This window comes from Nipponia nippon, unplaced genomic scaffold (assembly GCF_047370975.1).
Source record: "Nipponia nippon isolate SJK-2023a ecotype South Korea unplaced genomic scaffold, ASM4737097v1 scaffold_8, whole genome shotgun sequence".
In the NCBI taxonomy this organism is placed as follows: Eukaryota; Metazoa; Chordata; class Aves; order Pelecaniformes; family Threskiornithidae; genus Nipponia; species Nipponia nippon.
The window spans coordinates 30,833,357-30,852,773 of NW_028262402.1; the positions used below are offsets into that span (position 1 = coordinate 30,833,357).

The window sequence follows — 19,417 nt, forward strand, 5'->3', positions numbered from 1 at the left end:
TGGTGGGTAAATTAACAGAGAAGCGTCGCACCTCTTCTTGACATTGGAGTGCCAGCGGCTTCTGCAGGCGGGTTTGCTCGGTGTCCTCCGTCCGCTTCGTGGCCTGCGGTTTGAGCGCTGCTTTGTTTTTGGCATAGGAACCTGCCTCTTTGGAGGAGCGTATTGGATCACAGCCGAAATAATTCTGCATTTAGGTTTGAGTTCCCCAGCTAGAAGACATGCTTGAGTTTAGTTTGCCTAAAAGGAAAAAAAAAAAAAAAGTCCTTTGTCAGAATCTGAGAATGGTAGAATTTACAACTTCTCTTAAAAACCAAGAAATAAACCTCACTTACCACTTCTCTGTGAAGGACGTGGGAAATTGTCTGTAGACAGAGCAAGCAAAAATACAAAGAGCAAACGTGGACAAAAGGCACCCGTCTTACCTGTGCCAAGAAACAGCGTTCCTTAAATTGACTAGTGTGTCTCCTAGATAACAGTATGTTTAGAAAACCGTAAGATTTTGTTTTGAAAATTGGGTATAGGATGCAGGAAGAATGTAAACTCCCAAAGCATACCAGATTCCTCTTTTTGAAAAGCTCTAATACTGTCAGGGAATAAAATCCTAAATACTCCAGCCTAAAATACAGCATTTTAGGCCTAAGCTACACAGAGAAACGTAATGGTGTACTTATGTGCAGAACTCTAATGTTACAATAACTCCATATGTGTATTTTTCTATAACTGCAACCACTTATATAGGAAATAGTGATGGTACAGCTTTAAGGTTAATCTAGAAACCCCTCATTTGCCAGGTGATGACTTTTTGATATCGAAGTAATTTCACTACCTAGAACACCATGCAGCCCTATCCAGCTCAGATCTCCAGCAAACAGTTCTGTCTAACCATTCTCACAGAGCAGTTGCTTGGATCTGCTAATGCACGTACGGCATCAACAGGCCCCTTAAATTACTGTATTTTCTTCTCCAAAGAAATAATCACCCGTTTAAATAATACAGTAGAGCACCTCGGCTTTGACTTGTGTTTTTTCAGTGGGATTTCACCATACACAGCAGTACACAGTGTAACAAACTTGATTAAAATGCAATAGATTATTATATTAACAATATTTCATTTTGTCTTGCTCTTCTTACTGTGCACAGTGGCTGCTGTTTACAAGCTTCTAATAGTGGAACAATTATAGTCTAATTTTTATTGTGCTGCTATGTCATAGGTATTTTTTAAAAGAGAAACCTTAAAAGAATTAGCCCACAGGCTTACCTTTTTATTCAGCTGTTTTAAAAGTTATTTCAAGTTTCGAACTGTCAGTTCTGCCTTCTCATAATGCAGTTCTGAGAAATGATTTAATAGTTCTGGACTGGAGATAGATTAAAGCATAAGGCCTTATTCTTGCAAATGGACATACTGGTAAATATTTTAGCCTCTGTAAAGGCTGAGAGGTCTGCCTTAGCTTGTCTGCGTACAGAAACAGTGCCAAACTCATTAGGAACATTGCAGGCTACCCTCATTTTTGTCTTTGCTAAACGGCAGAGGCAGAAAACAAACCTGAATAGCTGTAAAGATTTACGGATCTTTTCTTGCATGAGGTTACATTCATAAACGGCGGTTTGTAATCGATTATTTGCATGGATTTTATACTCAACATACTTACAGTAATTATTGCATTTCTTTATTTTCTAATGAATTGTATGCATCAGCCATATGTCAGTCATTTTTAATCAGAATCATGTAAATATTTTTGTTTACTGTTACGACTAGTTCAGGAAAACTATTCTGGTAAAAAACTGTTTTCGTCTGTTAAGCTGCATAGTAAGCCTTACCATTTTCTCTTTGTCAACTAAGGCGTGAGGCTTGCTGGTATGAATTCAATTTGCTGGAACTGAATGCATTTCTTCTGTTTTATTAGAAGCATATTCCCATATCCTTCTGATCTCTGAAAGAAGTAATTTATATGATCTAAAGAAAATGTAACAGTTCTGTGTGAGATGCTTGAAAGCTGTTGATTTCCTTCCCTTGGCTACTTTTCTTTGTCAATGCTCTGATTTTAGAAATAACATTTTAAAGAAGATGTGGAAGAATGCATAAACGTCAGGCAAAAGGTGTGTGTTTCTCTCTCACCTCTTTTCAGTAGTTAATTCTAAAATGAAGTAACTACAATAACTATACATGGAATTAAATTTTAAGTATTATAACACTGTGGGGCATTTCTTGACATTTTTTTGTCCTCCTGCTAAATGTATATGCAGTTTGTTTACAGTGAGGAGCAAGCATCTTAAAGGATGCTCTAGGCTGTACTGTATATGCCTTTTTTTCCTTTATTGAGGATCGTTTTACTTACACTGTCACTTGGAGTTTTTATGAAATAGCATTCGGTTCAATATGTTCATTGATCAGTGGGTTGTTTTTTTTGGTTTTGTGTTGGGTTTTTTTCAGACCATTGAATTGTCTTTCGTTTTTCCAGTATTGCTGGCTTGTCATTATAAACTTTGTGTGTTATGCAGAAAACTATTTTTTTGGAATGCAAAGGACACTTCTACTGAATATCATTAAGCTTTCCAGCATTTTGACTATGAACACTTGCAATTAGTTTTCATTATACAACTATCTTGGTACAAAGTTTGTCCTCTTTTATCAATATGACTTCACTTACTTGTGAGTCTTTCTCAAAGTTAAGATTTTAAATACGAGTTTAAGGCTTTTAGTATCTAATCCAGCACTGAAAGTTTATGAACATATGTAAAGTAGTCTTGTGTATCAGACAAGATCAGCATGTGCCAGACTCTATTTTAGAGTAAACTAACAGAGTGTTGTTGATCAGTCGTGACATGGCCCTGAAAATACTTTTTTTCATGGTTTTCTGTTAAATAAAAAGGTCCTTTAGCTTTTTAGTGTGCTTTAATTTTCTATTTCAGAGGCCAGGCTGTTGTTTTAATTGCCAACTCTATCATCACTTTGAAATTTGAAATATAGTGATGAGTGAATGAATCTTTTCAAAGATAGAATGACTAAAAAGAAAATCTTGTACAACTTTGCTTTTCATCTGACATTGCAACAGAATGTCTTTTATGTTTTCTCATTTGTCTTCCTGATATTTTGCAGTCTTTTAAATCAAACAACAAAATACCATGTACCAACTCTGAATTTAGACATACACTCCTCTTACAATAGTAAATAACTCTCTGGTTACATTCCTGGTAATTCAAAACAGAATAATGTCGGGTTTTGTTGTACTGTCAGTCTCCTCTGAATTTCTCATCTAAGACATCTGTTTAACAATAGAACTGTAGAATTTCTCTTTTTTATGAAATAATCTTTGCTGATCATACGCAGACTTGTCCTGCAGCGAGTGCCTGTTTGGTATTTAGTTGTCTCAGATTTCTTTCTCCAAGGCCTGTGCAGCAGATCCCGAGAAGCATCAGGCTTATTGAGAGTAAAGGGAAAGAGATTATTTTGTCATCTCTATATTCACATTAACATGATTTGAAGTGGTAGGTCTCAGTTTTCTACACGTCTGTTTCCACAGAACACTGTAGATCTGAAAAACAAGCAAAATGCTTTTCCTCCTGTATGCACACTGCAATTAGAAGTGTGATTATTATAGCTTGTGTAGACATGCTTGTGCTAGCTTTAATCTCACTAGTTCATGTACCAGCAGTAGCAAAGCTGTGGTAACATAGTCCTCGGTTAGGGGTTTGCTGGCTCATTTTGTTGTACACTGGATGCTTACTCAAATTAATTGCCTACAGTGACGTCCGTGTTTCTGTGTTTTAACTGTTTTGTTACACGAGGCTAACAAAATTAAGTGTACTTGAAGTATATCTAACATACTGCAGTCATATCGCCTAATTGCAGTGCAGATGCAGCCTGTAAGGCAGTGAGCCCTACTCTCTCATTCTTCTGAGAGACGATTAGAAAGGTCTGCTCTAGTTTGATAGTTTTAGGATGGCCTTTTATCAGAAATTTGCAGGAATATGGAAGTGCTTAAGCACGCTATATGTAAATGAAATACTAAAAAGCTAAAATTAGCAGAGGAAGCATAAAAATAATAAAATGGAAGCCTTGCTCCTACAGTCCAAACCTTTGTGGAGTCCTAGTGAAATCAATTAATCAGTGCTCTGGTGTATTTTATATAACAGCCCTCATCCTTCATTCAGATCCTTAATGAAGGAATTCTCTCGCAGCATGGGTTACTGCTGTTAAAAAACCCAACATGCTAATCCTTGGCTAAACAGAACTGGGAATGTGTTTGCAAAAAACCAGGTAAAAACCGACATGGTGAGTAATACAGCATTTGTCTGGTATCGGACTGGTAAGCCAGTAGAAAAGGAAATCCACTTATGGGAAAGGACTTCTCTGTGTAGCTCATTTCTGAAATCTCCCCATAGGAAACGCGTTAAAAAGATGGAGCCTGCTGTTTACATAATAGGGAGCAATTGTTTGCGGTGCACAGGAATAGACAGCTTGTCAGGATATTGGCATTTGACACACACTGCTGTTACTGTGAGGTAGTTCTGTAAATTCATTAAACTCAAGTTTCTTTCAGGTGTTTTAAGAATAGCAACAATTAACACGATCCAGAGATACCAGTGCAGAATTGAATGCCAGCAGCAATTCAAAAGGCCATGTACACGCTGTTTGCTCAAGATAGGAATTCTTATTTTTGTTGGACATTTTTGCAAAAGCTGCAGTAGATTTTCAGTAGAAGTAGGAGCGCTGAGGAAGCAAGTGATTCTGTTACTCCAAATCCTGTTTAGGAGCAAAATGCTAAATTATTTTAGGTCTTTGACCCGTGCAAATGTATTTCTTTGCATTTTGATCCTCCTTTTGTATTTGAGGATTTTGGATTACTCTTTGTGTAGTGCTTTTATATTTTCAAAAGTGATGTAAAGTTTATGTGAAGAAGCTGGTGTGCAAGAAGGTAGCGTGTCAGTTTGAGTACTACAGCCATTCGGCCCAGATTTTGGTGCGGGTGTTGTTTGTGTACAGGGAGGGCTCAGTCTTAAGTCAATAATTAGTCTGGATCTAAAGGACAGATGCCATGGAGGGAAAAATTCTGGCTGTGTGTTCCCACTGTTAACCCCCAGTGGGCTGGTTCAGTGAGCTAACTCAGAAGAAGACTTCTGCTTGTAAGGAACCTGGTGGCAGCTAGCCATTAAATCAGTTTAGAAGTGGTGTGAAATTATAGCTTGGGGCTGTAGTGTGATGTGTGTTTAATCTAGCAATGCCAGTTCAAACACAATCCCTAGATATCATGTCCTCTCAGTTCTCCTTTCTGCTTCCCCCTTTGCCCTCAGTCCTCCTCCCCCCCCCCCCCCCCCATGTTAGCTCCTTAGCTCTCATTCTCAGGGCAGAGGGAAGTAAACCAGCAGAGCAGCTTTTTTTTTTTTTTTTTTCCCCCTCCTTCTTCTTTTTTGCCTTTTTTTTTTTAATACCGTGCTAGGATACCTGTCACAGTCTCTGATTAGCACAAATCCACCTTGACACAGCACAGCGAGTAACACAGTGGTGGGGACAGCTGCAGGGGAGTTGTGGGAAGCTGGGCCTCCCTCACCGCCAAAGTGTTGGCCTAAATGCTTTCCCAGGACTGCCTTTCTGTGAAGCAGTTTTCCCCATAGCACGTTTTGTATCCACCTGGGGTATCGGTGCACTTGCTTCTCCACACCTATTTCCCTTTGGGGGCCAGTTTAGTCACTTAGAAATACACAGCATTACTCTAAATGTTATCCTTTGGCTTGTTTTCAGGAGATGCTTTTGTAAATGCTGGGAGGTACAGAAGTTCCTAAGCAGGTAAGGCACTTCCCAGCTAGTACTGCAGCTGGTGTGCCTACAAGGTGGGACTATTAGACATTAAATAAGCAAGTTTGGTGCCGTGCTTCTGCTGAGAGAGAAAGGAAGTGCCGGACTTGCTCAGGAGTTGCTGCACATCCCACTGGTTGCTCCTGACCTGTAAATGTTTAAGCCAAACCATTCCCATCAGGCTGCTGTTCTACTGAAATGTGCATTTAGCAAATGTACACTTTTTGGTGGTGGTGTCTGCCTCCACCCCCCGACATACTGCTGTACATAGGTGAGCACGGAGCATGTGAGTGTTGAAATACAGACATGGGGACTCCTTTCATGGCATACTTCACCATGTACTGTCAAGATACAAGTAATGATTTCTAAGTGCTAGCCATGAAGGATTTTGTTTTGAAGCCTAAAGTGATTTTTTTTCCTGCTCTCTGGAAAACGAGATACAGTTTTTCTTTATCAGAAATTATGCTTTGAAATTATATGCAGGTGATCTGTTTTGATATTTAAGTAATATATCTGTTCCAGGCAACTAGTTTGCAAGAAAAAAAATCTTTCCTTTTAGGTTTGAATTTCAATCCATGTATTTTGTAATGATATTTTTTCAGCAGGAGGAAGAAAAGTATTGCTGTGGTGCTGCAAGGCCTCAATTTTTATTGACCAATTACCGCAAGCACAGCAATTTACAGCAGCAGCACAGTCAGTGTTTAAAGTTCACTGGGGCTACAGCTCCCCCGGCCATGAAAATAATTTATATGTGAATACCGCTGGCGTTTTTTCCCCCTCAGCTTAACAAAGGAAAGCAGGGCAAGCACAAGGTGCCTCCTGCCTGTGTGCAGGCTGGCTTTGAAGGGGCAGCTGGGGTAGGGATGGGGATGGGGATGGGGGTGCTGATGGGGATGTCCAGGCAGTGGCTCCGTTGGTTGGTGCTCCCGCGGGTGGCAGTGGGCTGCCGCCTCGCCCCCTCGCATCTCTCTGGCGTCTGCTGCCTGCAGGCTTTTAATTGCACGCTGCTATTGTCAAAATCATCGTTTTACGGAAAGATGGGAAGTGCCTGCGTTTTGGCAGGAGCTGTTTAGTTTAATGTAGGTGCCATGAGGTGCTGAGGGATTTGTGGCTTAGTTGTGGGGAGGGTGTGTATGTGCTGGTATTCAGAGTGCAACAGGTGGGGTCTGTTGCCAAAAGGAGGTGTGTCTTTGCTGTGTGCGTGGGTGCAAGTTGGGCTCCTGCTGTATTGCAGAGTCGCCAAACAGGTAGCTTTCCTGGGAATGCTTTGTTTGGGAAGGAACACTACGGAGCTGCAGATTGCAAGAACACTGCTGAGCAGAAAGCCTCGATCTTTGTGTGCCTTGTTGCTTAACACCGGAGAAATAATAATGTCTGGTTCGGTAATACTTAAAAGAAGACTCAGTTCATTTTAAACCATTTAAAGTTGTTCTGTTGACGGGTAGTACTCAGACTTTCAGCAGAAAAGTGTGATGTTGATAAAAGCTTCAAATTTTCTTGCATTTCAGATCGCCTTTATTTTGCAATTCTCTGCCAAAAACCAAAGAGTGGAGCTGCAAATACCCATTATTTCTGCATAGATGATGAACTTGTATATGAGAAGTAAGTACAGACTTACTTTTTCCTGTTTTTTACAGATAATTGAAATAAATTAGTCAGAACAACAGCAATGAGGAACCAGTCTAATTGACATTCTGTTTTTAAATGTAGCTGAGAATAACATACATTTGCATTATAGAACTAATAACACGAGTTTGGTCCTGTCAGACTTATCTGCCATGATGATTTATTTATCTTAGAATGGTTTCTTGGCTTCCCATCAGGATTTCTTAAAAATCTTTTCAAAGCAGAAGCTTTCATTGTACCCATTCTTGTTAGAAGACACAGGAACATGATGCAACAGTATATATTCAGAAGTGTGCACTGGACTGCCAAGCTGAAGGGGGTGTCTTTGGTTTCTCAAGTATTAAGTGGAATGTCTAAACTTCCTAGAATATGAGAAAAAACTGGGAAAATCAATTCAAGCCTTTATGAGCTGACAATGGATATATTATTTCCCCTGTAGTGAACAGTGTATGCCTCTGTATGTTATCTGGAATTCTGCTAATTCTTCAAATATTTTTGACCAAGGGCATGCTTACTGTTTTTGAAAATACTAATCAATCTTTCTTCTCCGTGTTCACTTTTCTCTAGCAATATTAATTGCCTTCCTTTAAAGTAAAGCTTTTGGGTTGCTCTTAAAATAAGAGTTTCTAAACTGGTGCCAGAGAGTGATAAAGTAGTGAGAATTTTTCAAACCCTGAGTATTCCATTTTGAGTAGTGGTATGTGGAAAACAAAGAAAAAAGTTTTAGTCCCTGCTTAAAGATGACAAAACTGTTTCCTCCAACAAAAGAGTATTTATGTAAGAAGGCATTCTTGTTTTTAGAATGATGCACATATATCAGATGTATATTATTACTCCTTGCTTTGTGCATCTGTTTAAAAAAAAAAAAAAAAGGCGTTTACAGAGGTCACGTACAATTTTTCCCCTTTCTCATACCAGCTTCTATGCAGACTTTGGACCACTCAATCTGGCAATGGTCTACAGATACTGCTGCAAGCTAAATAAGAAATTAAAGGTAACACTTGGTTTTTTTTCATTCAATATTCTTGACTTTTAAAGAACAAAAACAAATGGGCCAAACGTTTTTTTTTTTTGTTCAGATGTTTTTCTGGGTTCCTAATGCAGCTAAGTTTTGACTATGAATGCTAAATTTTATCAAGGTGAATTTAGGGAGGAGGAGGATCAGGACGGAAAACTCACTTACTTTTAAGATCCAGAAGATGAACCTCTGTGGCAGTAACTGATGCTAAGCTCCTAAAAGATTATCTTCTCTGAGGGGTGCCCAGTAATTTTTGGGATTGGACTCTTGATAGAGCATAGTGTCTTTAAAACAGAGAGTTCCTATGTTAATTAATACGAATGACTTCAAGTTAGTTGACCTCTAACAGATGCTGGAGTATAAAACCTGTTAGGCAGATAAAAAAGCTTATTAGCATTAATGTGAATCACAGTTTGCCTCTTCAAAACTGCTTAGATCTTGAAAATGCCACTGAACTGTGAAAATAGGGAAGTACGCAGAACATTATAATTTAACAGAGGTTTGGTTTTTTTTTGTTTTTTTTTTTTTATTCCTTGATGGCTGTCACTGGTATTAGCTTGCATAATTTAGAGTCACTTTGTCCCTGTGGCACTACAAACAGGTTTGCCAGAGACAAGATTCTCTGATTTTTGTTTACAGGATGCTCTGAAGCAACACAAGTCTATATTATCATCCCTTTGAATATCTTGGGTTTGATATTGGAGAGGCATGTTAGGATTGGTGAGAACATACTACTGCTAGTGATCTGAAGTTTATTTGTCTTGAGTGCATTGAATAGTATCTGAGCAAGTAACAGTGCTATTTAAATAGTGACATTTTATGATAGCTTAGCAGTTGATCAAAGTATACAGTTTCAAGCGCATCACAGTTTGTTTCAAGAGCCAGTTAGGGGATAGTTTTTGCTGCCACCACCGATATAAGTGTCCTTTCTATTGGCAATGCTGTTCAACCCCCTTTCTGAGATAACTGGAGAAACTATATGCCAAGCTGAGATGAAATTTTAAAAAGTTATTTACTATAAAGTTTAGAAATACTTTAAAAATATTTTAATCTAAGCATATATTTTCCAGTGGTTCTGATCCTTAGAAACAACTACTAGTTGATTTATCTAGAGTCAGGTTTTCTTTAAGGATAAAAAAGTCTAAATTCTGTTTTCAAAACTATTGCGACTTTAACATGCATGTGATGTTTTTGAGAATGCCACTTTGTATTTACTTCTCATAAACGCCTATCTGTTACATAGGGCTTGAAGTCAGAAATACTAAGTGCATTTAAGGAGAAAAAGAAAGATTACTGTAATTTGTATCAAAAGTTATTTAGGCTGGATACCGGGAAAAATACTGGAACAATCTAGGTAGGGATGCAGCAGAATCTTCCAAAGCTTTTGAGGCCTAGTCAACAGTATACTTGGTCCTCTGAATACATGTGGCTGAAAGTAGGTAAACAGGCCCTTGCATTCTTCTAATTTTATAAAAGAAGGTATGAAAAGCCTAAAACGCAAAATCATAATCTTGTTCATTTCTTGATACAGTCATTTTCATTGATAAGGAAGAAAATAATTCATTATACTGGCTTTGATCAGAAAAAACAAGCAAATGCTGCATTCCTCATAGGCTCCTACGCAGTAAGTATTTAAGTTTTTACATTACATCAGCTTGCTAAATGTGTTCATTTTTTCATACTCAATTTTTAAAACAGCAAGATGAAAACAATTATTTTCTCTTGAATGATCTTCCTACTAATGTATTTTATAGTAAGGTACCACATTCTAGGACGGTTTTTAAAGTCTAGCAGGTATGTGAATAGAGTTGTATGGTTTTGTTTTTTTTTCCTCTCTACTGCAGTCTGTGCTCCTAAGAAATAAGAGCACTACTGAAAAAAAAACTTTATGAATATTTTCATTTAGAAAAAGTGACTGCTTCTTCATGTTTTTCCCGTCCCCCACCCACACATAATTTCTTTTTTTTCTTTTTTAAAATAGAGAAATATTATCTTGCTCAAAGTACAGGATATAATTTCCCATTGCTTGCATGTTTAAATATACCTTTTCTTCCCCAGCGGCTTCTTTTCTAATGTAAGGTGATCTCTTCAGTTAACTGAGGAGAAGGAGTGAGATCATGTGGTAGGCTTAGAGCCGGTATAAAGCCTGATAATATACAAGGTGGCTGGAAATGTATTGAGCCGGGTCCCTGACTGTAGAGGGGAAAATGACTGGCTGTACATCACAACTGCATGTGTTCGGTACGCAAAAGTGTAGTCAAGGAATAAAATGTGGAATGCTTCATAATGAAAGATGTGATGTACCATATTCATGTTTTGCTTTGACTTGTAACACACCTTCATTGTAACCATCTCTCTTGTTTACTGAGTAATAAAATGAAGTGAGAACCTATGCATTTTTTGATGTTGGAGATTTGAGGGGTCAAAGTTCATGTAGCCTTAGGTCATTCCTATTTGTTAGCTGCGAGGCTATACAGTACTTGCTGTGATGCTGGCAGTCTCCTTGCTGCCTCTCTGCATCATGCTGGAGGTCTCTTTCCTGCTGCCCAGGGTTCCTCTGTTGTCTATTTTCTACAGTACTTACTACACATTAAGAACTAGATTTCAAAATGGGTCACTCTTGGTATTTGAAACGCAGGTGCTTAGGAATGTTGCTGTAGACCTTTGCATTCTTAAACCACATGGAAAATGGCAACGTGAGTTACTAAACTTGTTTGCCGGTAAGGCATTATGTTGACAAAACAGCTGCAGCTTTTAGGAAAACTATTTCTTCCTAGTGACTTGATCATAATGGGGGCCCAGAAAGTGAGAGGGGACTGGCTTCAGCAATCAGTTATTATTTGGAAGGAAGTAGTTTTTGTTTTTCCCTAAACTTTTGTTCTGAATATGTGTAGCAGTATTGTGCAGCACAGCAGCTGATATTTTGAGCAGAATCCACGCTACGGAAAATTAACTAATGGCAAAACAATCTAATATGAAAATATTGTGGTTGACTTTGTAAAAGTATGCAAAAAACCTAACAGAAATCTTATTTCTGATCATCCAGTAGCCCTGCCATGTTGCAATAACAACATGCAGTTGAAGAGGAATGCTTGGACAGACTTGAATGAAGCTTTAAGATTAATATGTATGGATTATGAAAGTGCAAAGCACACTAATTCAAAATGGAGGCAATTGGACAGAGGAGTAGGCAGATTTTGCTTCAGAAAACCGCGGTGGAGGAGGTGGGAGTGGCAGAGTACAGAAGGGATGCTAACACAGATCCAGCTGAAGTATAACATGGTATCATGACTGGGTAGCCAAGGCACGCGGGAGGGCTAGTTGCAGACAGCTGGCATAGAGCAGAAAGAGGCTAGTCAAAACCACTGGCAATTTTCAGAGTTCAGAGACTTGTGCTTAGGTTATTGCATTGTACAGGTTGAATACTTCGGCAGTTTCCCTTAAAGACCCGTGGCGAAGTGAAGCACTAGGTGAATATCAGTCCCCTCCGTGAATGGGGGCGTGGCTGCCTTGCATAATCGGAAGTCTTAGATGGTGAGGTAGCTCCAGCTAGGTGCTGATTTTCTTTCCAGTGCAACAGACTTTGGCTTTGGTACTGCTTTTTCTGTAAAGTAGGGTACGGTTTCTTCCCAGATTGATGTGGGAGGGATTCCAGTGAAGGAAGATCACAGAAGAAAGACTGTGCCCCTGAGGCTTACGTTTTTTTCCCTGGTGCCCTTTGAAGATCTTTCATGAAGAGGCAGGCTTAATTACAGCACTCACTGGTGAAGTGTTCAAACATATACGTCCCACGTTTCTGCCTTCTGTAGGGAGAATTGGACTGTTCTCTATGGGGTAAGCAATGGTATAGGATCTGTTCAGAATGCATGATAAATATATGTCTATAAGCATATTTCCTGATTGAAAGGAAATACATTGAGGCTTTCTTTATTTAAAACATATGTAGGCTTAAGCATCCACCTACTCTTTCAGTTCAGAGTGCTTTGCTTTTTGATGAAGAAGGATCCATCCAGCTATTGGTCAAAATTTTAGAAAGCTCTTCTGTAATTTTAGTTGATCAGACCATGTCCTGTTGCTGATGCTCTTTGCTGCTTGAACTGAGTATCATCATTTAATTTCTGATCCCTTAGAGCGTAAGTGGTAGGTTGCCACTGTATTTTGTTTTCTGTGGGTTGAATGTGTTTTCTTGTTTGATTTTTAGGTTTTTAGCTTCATGGTGGGTTCCCATTTCAACAGTTTACCTTAGACTGAAGAAATGCATGGCAGTGCATCAGGTTGGAGGAGTTCAGGTGGGAAGAGCAAGAAGTAGAAAGGGAAGGTAGCTTTCGCAGAGTTAGTCATGAACATAGTGCTTGTCTGCGTGTGTTGTAAGGCCTTTGATTAAAATAAGCATAGTTTTGGGTGCAAGGTGCTCGATAGATGCAGGAGCTTTAAGTTACTGGTTAGGAGTAACAGGGTGCCAGTTTTTCAGGAATAGCACAGACACAGTAAGTGTGTGTGCTTTCTGGTTTTGTTCTCTCTTTTTTTAAACACAGTCACATTTTAACTATAAAACTATAATGAACTGTATGTAACTAGTTCTCCTCTGGAACTTGTATGTCCTCGTAAACATTCAATATTTTTATGCTAGCAACTTCCGAGCCTGTCATTTTAAGGGCTTGTTGACCTTAAATTTGTATTCTTCAACAGAATATTATTTAACTTCTACTTAAAGGAATTGGGATATATTAGCATAGTTTATCATTCAACATCTTTTGTTCAAATACATATGTGTATGTATATATATCATGTGGGGATATGCTCATTTTGACTACTGAGGCAATTATGAAAGTCTTCATTAACAGTGGTGAAGTGTAAGGGCAGCTGCTAGTGTTATGGTTTACAAGCAAAGTCTGTTCCCAGTCTTTTCTTCACAGTTGGTGTGTTTTAACGTTTTCCCTCCTCCCCTTCATCTAACTTGTCTTTCTTTCCTCTTCAGTGGAGATAGTTTCCGAACTCTCCAGGCTACATACTTCTTTCTCCCTCCTCCCACATCTGCTGCTTCCTTCCAGGTGTACTTTGATGTGACAGCACAGCCTAACTCAAGCTACAGGGCTCTTCAGTATAACATGGCCTTAAAAGCGAAGAACAAAGTTTTCAAATACATTGTTATATATGTAGTTTTAGAATAAAATATGATTTTTTAGACTAAATCTTAACAGTTTAGATCTTAATCCCTTTATTGTTCATCTTCCATCTATTTTAATTCTGTATTCTGTTTCATTTTTACAGATGATATACTGCATAATGGGAATAATATTCTTCTGCGTAGGTTAGCATAAATTTGGCACATTCAGCTGCACAAAGGGTGGCCAGAATTCAGTGTGTTGGGGTTGAATGTTTACACTTTATTTGGGTGGAGGGGGTGAGGGGAAAGAAGGGGGGTGGGGGAAAAACCCTTTGTTCTTCACCTTTTAAAGAAAAATTGCTTTTCCTTGGAAGCTATCTGCACTGTTCAGGCCTTACCACTCTACCAAAGCAGCAGTGATCTTCTGAGTTGATCTCTACAGTGGCTTCTCTTGATTTTCGCCAGGACTTGGCTGTGGGTGAGGAAAGTCTGCTTCTTTCATCATTGCTCCTTCTATATTAAGAAAGACAATGTACCCTCTGTGCCCTGTCCACCCAATTCCCAAGCTCCCCCCTCTACCCTTGGCTGCATTAACTTAGTAACAGTGTTTTTTTTCTCAGGCCTGGCACTAATTATGTACTTGGAGGGTGACCCTCCGAGGGTACCGCCCCATGAACTGCTGTAATTCAGGTCACCTTCTCCAGGACTCATCTCTGTACTTTGTCTATTTTCTCATCTTCTTTCTTCAGGGTAAGCAGCGTTTCCTTCATCTGTTCTGATCCGTAGTACTGTTTTTTTGCCTTTTCATTTGTTAGTGTCCTTCCTAGCTGTGGGCCTAATGGCCGGGTAGAAGGTGGAGGCTGCAGAAGCAACTAGCACCTGTCTGAGGGATGTTGAACTGCTCAGCTCTTACCGTGTCATTTGCAGAATTACCTCTGGCTAAGCTGTGGGAAAGCACGCAAACCTGTTTGTTTAGTGGTCCAGGCTGAGTGGTGGTAAATGGGTAACTGCGGCAGCACTCAAATTACAGGTGGGTAAACTGTGTTTACCCTCCGCTATGTTTTGGTGAGAGGTGCTTGTGCTTGACAAGCCAGTGGCAGAGACAAGATAAATAAAGTCCTGGCCTTTCGTTTAAGCAAAAGTTGCCTTGAGTCTTTTTGGCTTTCTCTGTGTTTGTGTCCTCTAAAAAGCTACCTTCTCTGAATTGTATTTGGGAAATCGTGATTAGTCTTCATGACGGCAGCTTTTCCTGCTGTTCGTACTAGGTTCTTCCTCATGATGTTCTTACCAGACTGCTTGTCTCCATAGGAGAAGAAGGGTTGCTCTTTGGGGTCCCTCACTACAGTAGTAGCTTGCTTTCTTAACTGTCGTGAAGTACTGATGTGCCCAGCCCAGTCGGTTCCCAGCTAATAGGGTTTTCTATAACTCCCCTCCACTGTTTAAAAGGTAATTGGAAGTTTCTTGCTTTTGTTTATGATGAACAAAGAGTTGCCGGAGACAGGCAGTTATTCCCTCTCTGCCACTTTTATCCGCTTAATGACTGTGTTTCTGCTAATGAAGGGACTGTTGCCCACGTGTGCATTTCTTCAGTACACCACAAATCCATACAGGAAGCTTTTTATTCTAATATATTTCTATTGTAATTTTGCTGTATTTAACCTTTTCTTCTAAGGGATATTGTTAGAAAATTTAATGTATTAACTGACTAGTATATCCAATAGAGGTTTTAATGAAATAAAATATTTAATACATTTAAGTTATAGTAAAATTATGCATGTGTGTGAGCTTGTGTTGGAGTCTGGTCACACACAGTAGTTATTTGTATTTGTTCAGAATGGGTCGGTTGTGATTATTTGCAGTTTACAGCAGTTCAGGCTATTTCGGGTGAGTGACATTTTTGGAACCTAGTTGTATCACATGAAATTTGCTTGTAAGCAGTTTAAAATTAACCATTATTTTCTTGCTTTTAAGTCAGTATGGTTGGTAAAATGTGTGATTTAAGTAGCAACCTTAAGTAGATTTTGCAGTTAAGGGTGGGCAGGTGGATAAACTTGATTACACTAAGCACATCATAGATGTGAATTTGAAGTGCTACTTACAGAATCCAGTTGATATAGTTTCTAACAGTACACCATATTTAAATATGCTATTTAATTTTCCTGAAAAAGCAACAAGTTATGTCATAGATGATTATTATCAAACATGTTTTGTCTTGCATGCAGCATTACTATTTCACTTGGCAGTCCCATGTATTGAAGATTAAGATGCCTTTTTCAATCAGAGTCTCCTTTTCTTTTCTATCAGGAATGCTTCTCATCCTATTATGAATACCATTTTCATGATTGTAACGCTAATCTAGGAAACCTTTGTTTAAAAAATAGGGCTGGTTTGAAAACACTAATATGAATCAGACAATAACATGGCTTGCTAGAAGAACTCTCATTCTGTGGTTGATTTTAAATGCTCATAAATAAAGACTCTGTCGCCTAGTCCTGCAAGCCCTTCTATTTCATTCAGTGAACATTATAGCGTCTGTTTGACTACACAGCGATGTTGGCAGCAGTAGTGCTTGAGTGCACCTTTCCCAGTACTCAACGCTTGGATGGTTCTTGACCGTTCACAGAGCTGCCTGCAGTCCCTTAATTAGAAACAGATGTCCTAAATGAAAAGGATGATTAGAGCAATGTTAATGGTTCAACTGCTAATCGGAAATTTCTGGCTGTATTTTAAAGTTCAGTAGGATTTTTTTTGGTATGCATAAAGAAAGCAAATTTCTAAATTGTTGGTACACAAGTGGTTACACAGTGTGATAAAACGGTATGTTATTTTGGCTTGATAGATATTAGTTCCTTTATAGTAACAATTTTCCTGGAAGGTCCTTGAGTAAAAGATTATAAAGGATTTTAAGAGTTTTTCCATGTGTATTTGTGTGTGTGTGTGTATGTAGATGTGTATGTACACCCATCTGCACTTGCATATGATTGTAGGAAAATTCTAAAACTGATGCGACTGTACTTGTTGATGATTTATTTCAGGTCTGCTGAATTCTCTAAGATTTTTAAAAAGCTGCTTTTTTTTTTTAATATTTGCCTGACCTGCAGGAAAGGAGCCCCCTAGGAAATCAATGTAAGATTCTAATAGACTTTTATGCATTTGTATATACAAGAACGGACAAAAACCATCCCAGAAAATGCCCACTCCTGCTAAATAACAGTTAATATCATTGCTTGAAATTTATTTTAATGTTTTTTATCTTTTATTAGTACTTCTTGTTGGTTGCTTTATTGGCATTAACTTAAGAAAACAACTTTATTTGTGAAAGTTTCTGTATCTTAGAAAGCACAGCAGAAACATAACTTATAATCAGCATCTGGAGAAACTGGTTTTAGCTGTTGTATATCTTGATTTCTGGAGGTTATGTCTTTTCCCATTTCGTCTCCTTCCCCCTGTACATACCTCATGAATTTACAAATATATCCTTGTTTTGCTGTTCATCAGATCAACATTTCCATTCTCTTCTTTTCTGAAACTTCAGTTCTGCTTACCGCCTTAGAAAGTTCTCTCTTTCAACACTTGTACTACAGGTCTCTCTGATCGCTTTTGCTTTCTCATTTACTGGCTTTCTTTAGTCCTTCGTTCACCCACATCATTCCAATGAAATTGTTAATCCTTAAGACTTTAGTGGCCTCTTCCTGGTCACAAAAAGTATTATGTAGTTTCCATTTCAGTTTGTGTCAGGATTATGTTTTTGAAGTGAATCTTTCCTTAAACCCTGCTCACTGCTTTTTGGTTCACTTCATGGAGCAGTCTGGGAGCAATCCCAACAGGTAATGGGTGTTCAGTCCACAGGACCAGCCTAGGACTAGCTGTTAAGGTAAAAAGCTGCTGAAAGTGTATAGTGTGGATGTCAGATCTTCAGTGCTGGCTCTCAGTCAACAGATGCATTTCTGCTGGTGCACGCCACTCCTAATGCAGATGGGGCCTCCGCTGCCTTGACGTCTGTTGCTTCCCTGGGGCTTTGCTGCTTCTTCCCTCACTCCTTCACTTACCTGCTTCCATATCTGGAATTTGGTTCACCCACAACCTGAACTCAGGCTCACCCATCTTCAGCCTCCATCCAGCCTTGCTTGCATCCAAGATTTCCAGCTGGGTGCTCTCTTACGGTCTTAAGCTATAAGAGAAACTGATCCTGTCTCCACTTTGACTGTCACAGCTTCTTGTGTTGTGTTACTGCCAGGATACTTTCGTTGTGAATAAGTATCTGTTTATGGTCTTTCCTGTTCCATGTAGAGACTGAACGCCATTCTTCCCTTTTGAAGCACTCCACACCGTTGCACCTGTCCAGATATCCTTGTCCTAATCTAATTTTTTTTGTAAGCTACTTTTCACTGACAACGCCATCTGACCATTTCATCAACTGCTGTCTCTGCAACTGCTCACATGTCATATCTTGTGTGCGTAGTAGTATCACAGCTGAAGTGTAGCAGGGTCTCTCATTGTTTCAGAAAATTCTGAGAAATCGAACTCAAAGAGCTTCCTTCTTCAGTGAATATACTGTATATTGCTTCAGTTGTACAGGAAGTACTGTGTATTTTTGCGTAGCAGCTTGTCCACATTGAAAAATGCCATCTTCTTGCAGTGCACTTTTTGTACATACTAAGTGGTGGTAGACATTGGATTTTTGTGTCAAAACCAGGTTGGCTTTTTAAACTGTCCTTGTATGTAGCAAGTGTTCATATAACTCTGTTAAGGAAAGTCCATACACATGTGCATGTATGTTACAATGATGTTTCTAGCAACTTCACTGGTAATGTAATTTCAGAAGTTGGACCTGTGCTTAAGAACTAACAAGTTTTGGTATACCATAACATTATTTAGACTTATTTTAATACAAAATTTAATGTTATGGAGAAAACGTGCCTCTTGCAGCTGTTACACTTGCAAACAAATGCTTCTGCATTGAAGCTTGTTTTCTTTAAGAAGCTGGTAAAAGGTCAGCTGAGATACAGGAGAAATCCTTGGTCTTTCTGAGCTACATGGGCTTACAGGATTAGCTAGTATTAGCTGTGTTTCTATTTGCCTGATGTACAAGTAGTACTGTCTGAATGTTACCCAGCCTTACAGCACTGAATCCCAAGTTTTTTCCAGGTGACTTGTTTCTGGCTACAAACTCTGTTTCTGCTGCTTAATTACCTTCTGTTTGCTAATGCCATTTCATGTCTCTGGTTCGTAAGTTTTTCTGGGGCAGGACTCTTTCTCTGATAAGCAAGCAGCGCTAGATTTATATGCTTGCTAGCAATATGTTCACTGTGCAGCAAGATGCAAAGTATGACTGTATCAAAGCACACAACTTGAAATTTCTTGGAACATAACTGTTGTGTCCAATCCAGGCAATGAATATGCCTGCAGAACAGAAAGTGAACTCTGGCATCTGAGGAGCAGCTATTCAATGATATTTTGGGGGCCTTTTAAGTCCCTTGTCTCTACTGGGTGGATGCTTGCAAATATAAATGCAAAAGTCACTTACCCGTTCCCACTGAAAGCACACACACACGAAACATGCAGTTTTCATTACTTAACTGAACTACTTAAACAAGACATGTTTTTTTCTTTGGTTTTGCTAATTGCACAGGAAGAATGCTCAGAAAATACTTAACACAGTAATCAAATCAGAGGGAAAATGAAAGGGGTCACTTGTTGCCACGTATGTTCTAGCTGTCTGTTTAGGATATGTTTCAAGCTGTGTTTGTTGTTTGTTTGGTTGGTTTTTTTAGCAACATCTGTTCCATTCTCACCTCAAAAGAATGTGTGTGCGCGCGCGCGCGTGTGTGTAGAGAGGATGTTGAAGGTATGTTAAGCCATTTGTTCAAGC

The 19,417-nt window shown here is 39.0% G+C and overlaps 1 protein-coding gene across 15 annotated transcripts in view; it reads left to right on the plus strand.

Annotated features, from left to right (window-relative positions):
* CDC14B (cell division cycle 14B) overlaps positions 1-19,417 on the plus strand; it is a 48,776-nt gene that overhangs the window by 1,233 nt on the left and 28,126 nt on the right. For all 15 annotated transcript variants that reach the window (XR_015700912.1, XM_087741285.1, XM_087741296.1 and 12 more), the window contains exons 2-4: positions 7,303-7,396; positions 8,339-8,414; positions 9,970-10,062. Coding sequence is in view for 14 of the 15 variants with exons in the window: in XM_087741285.1 (XP_087597411.1) it covers positions 7,303-7,396; positions 8,339-8,414; positions 9,970-10,062 (263 nt within the window). In the remaining variant the exon portion in view is untranslated. The remainder of the gene's footprint in view (positions 1-7,302; positions 7,397-8,338; positions 8,415-9,969; positions 10,063-19,417) is intronic.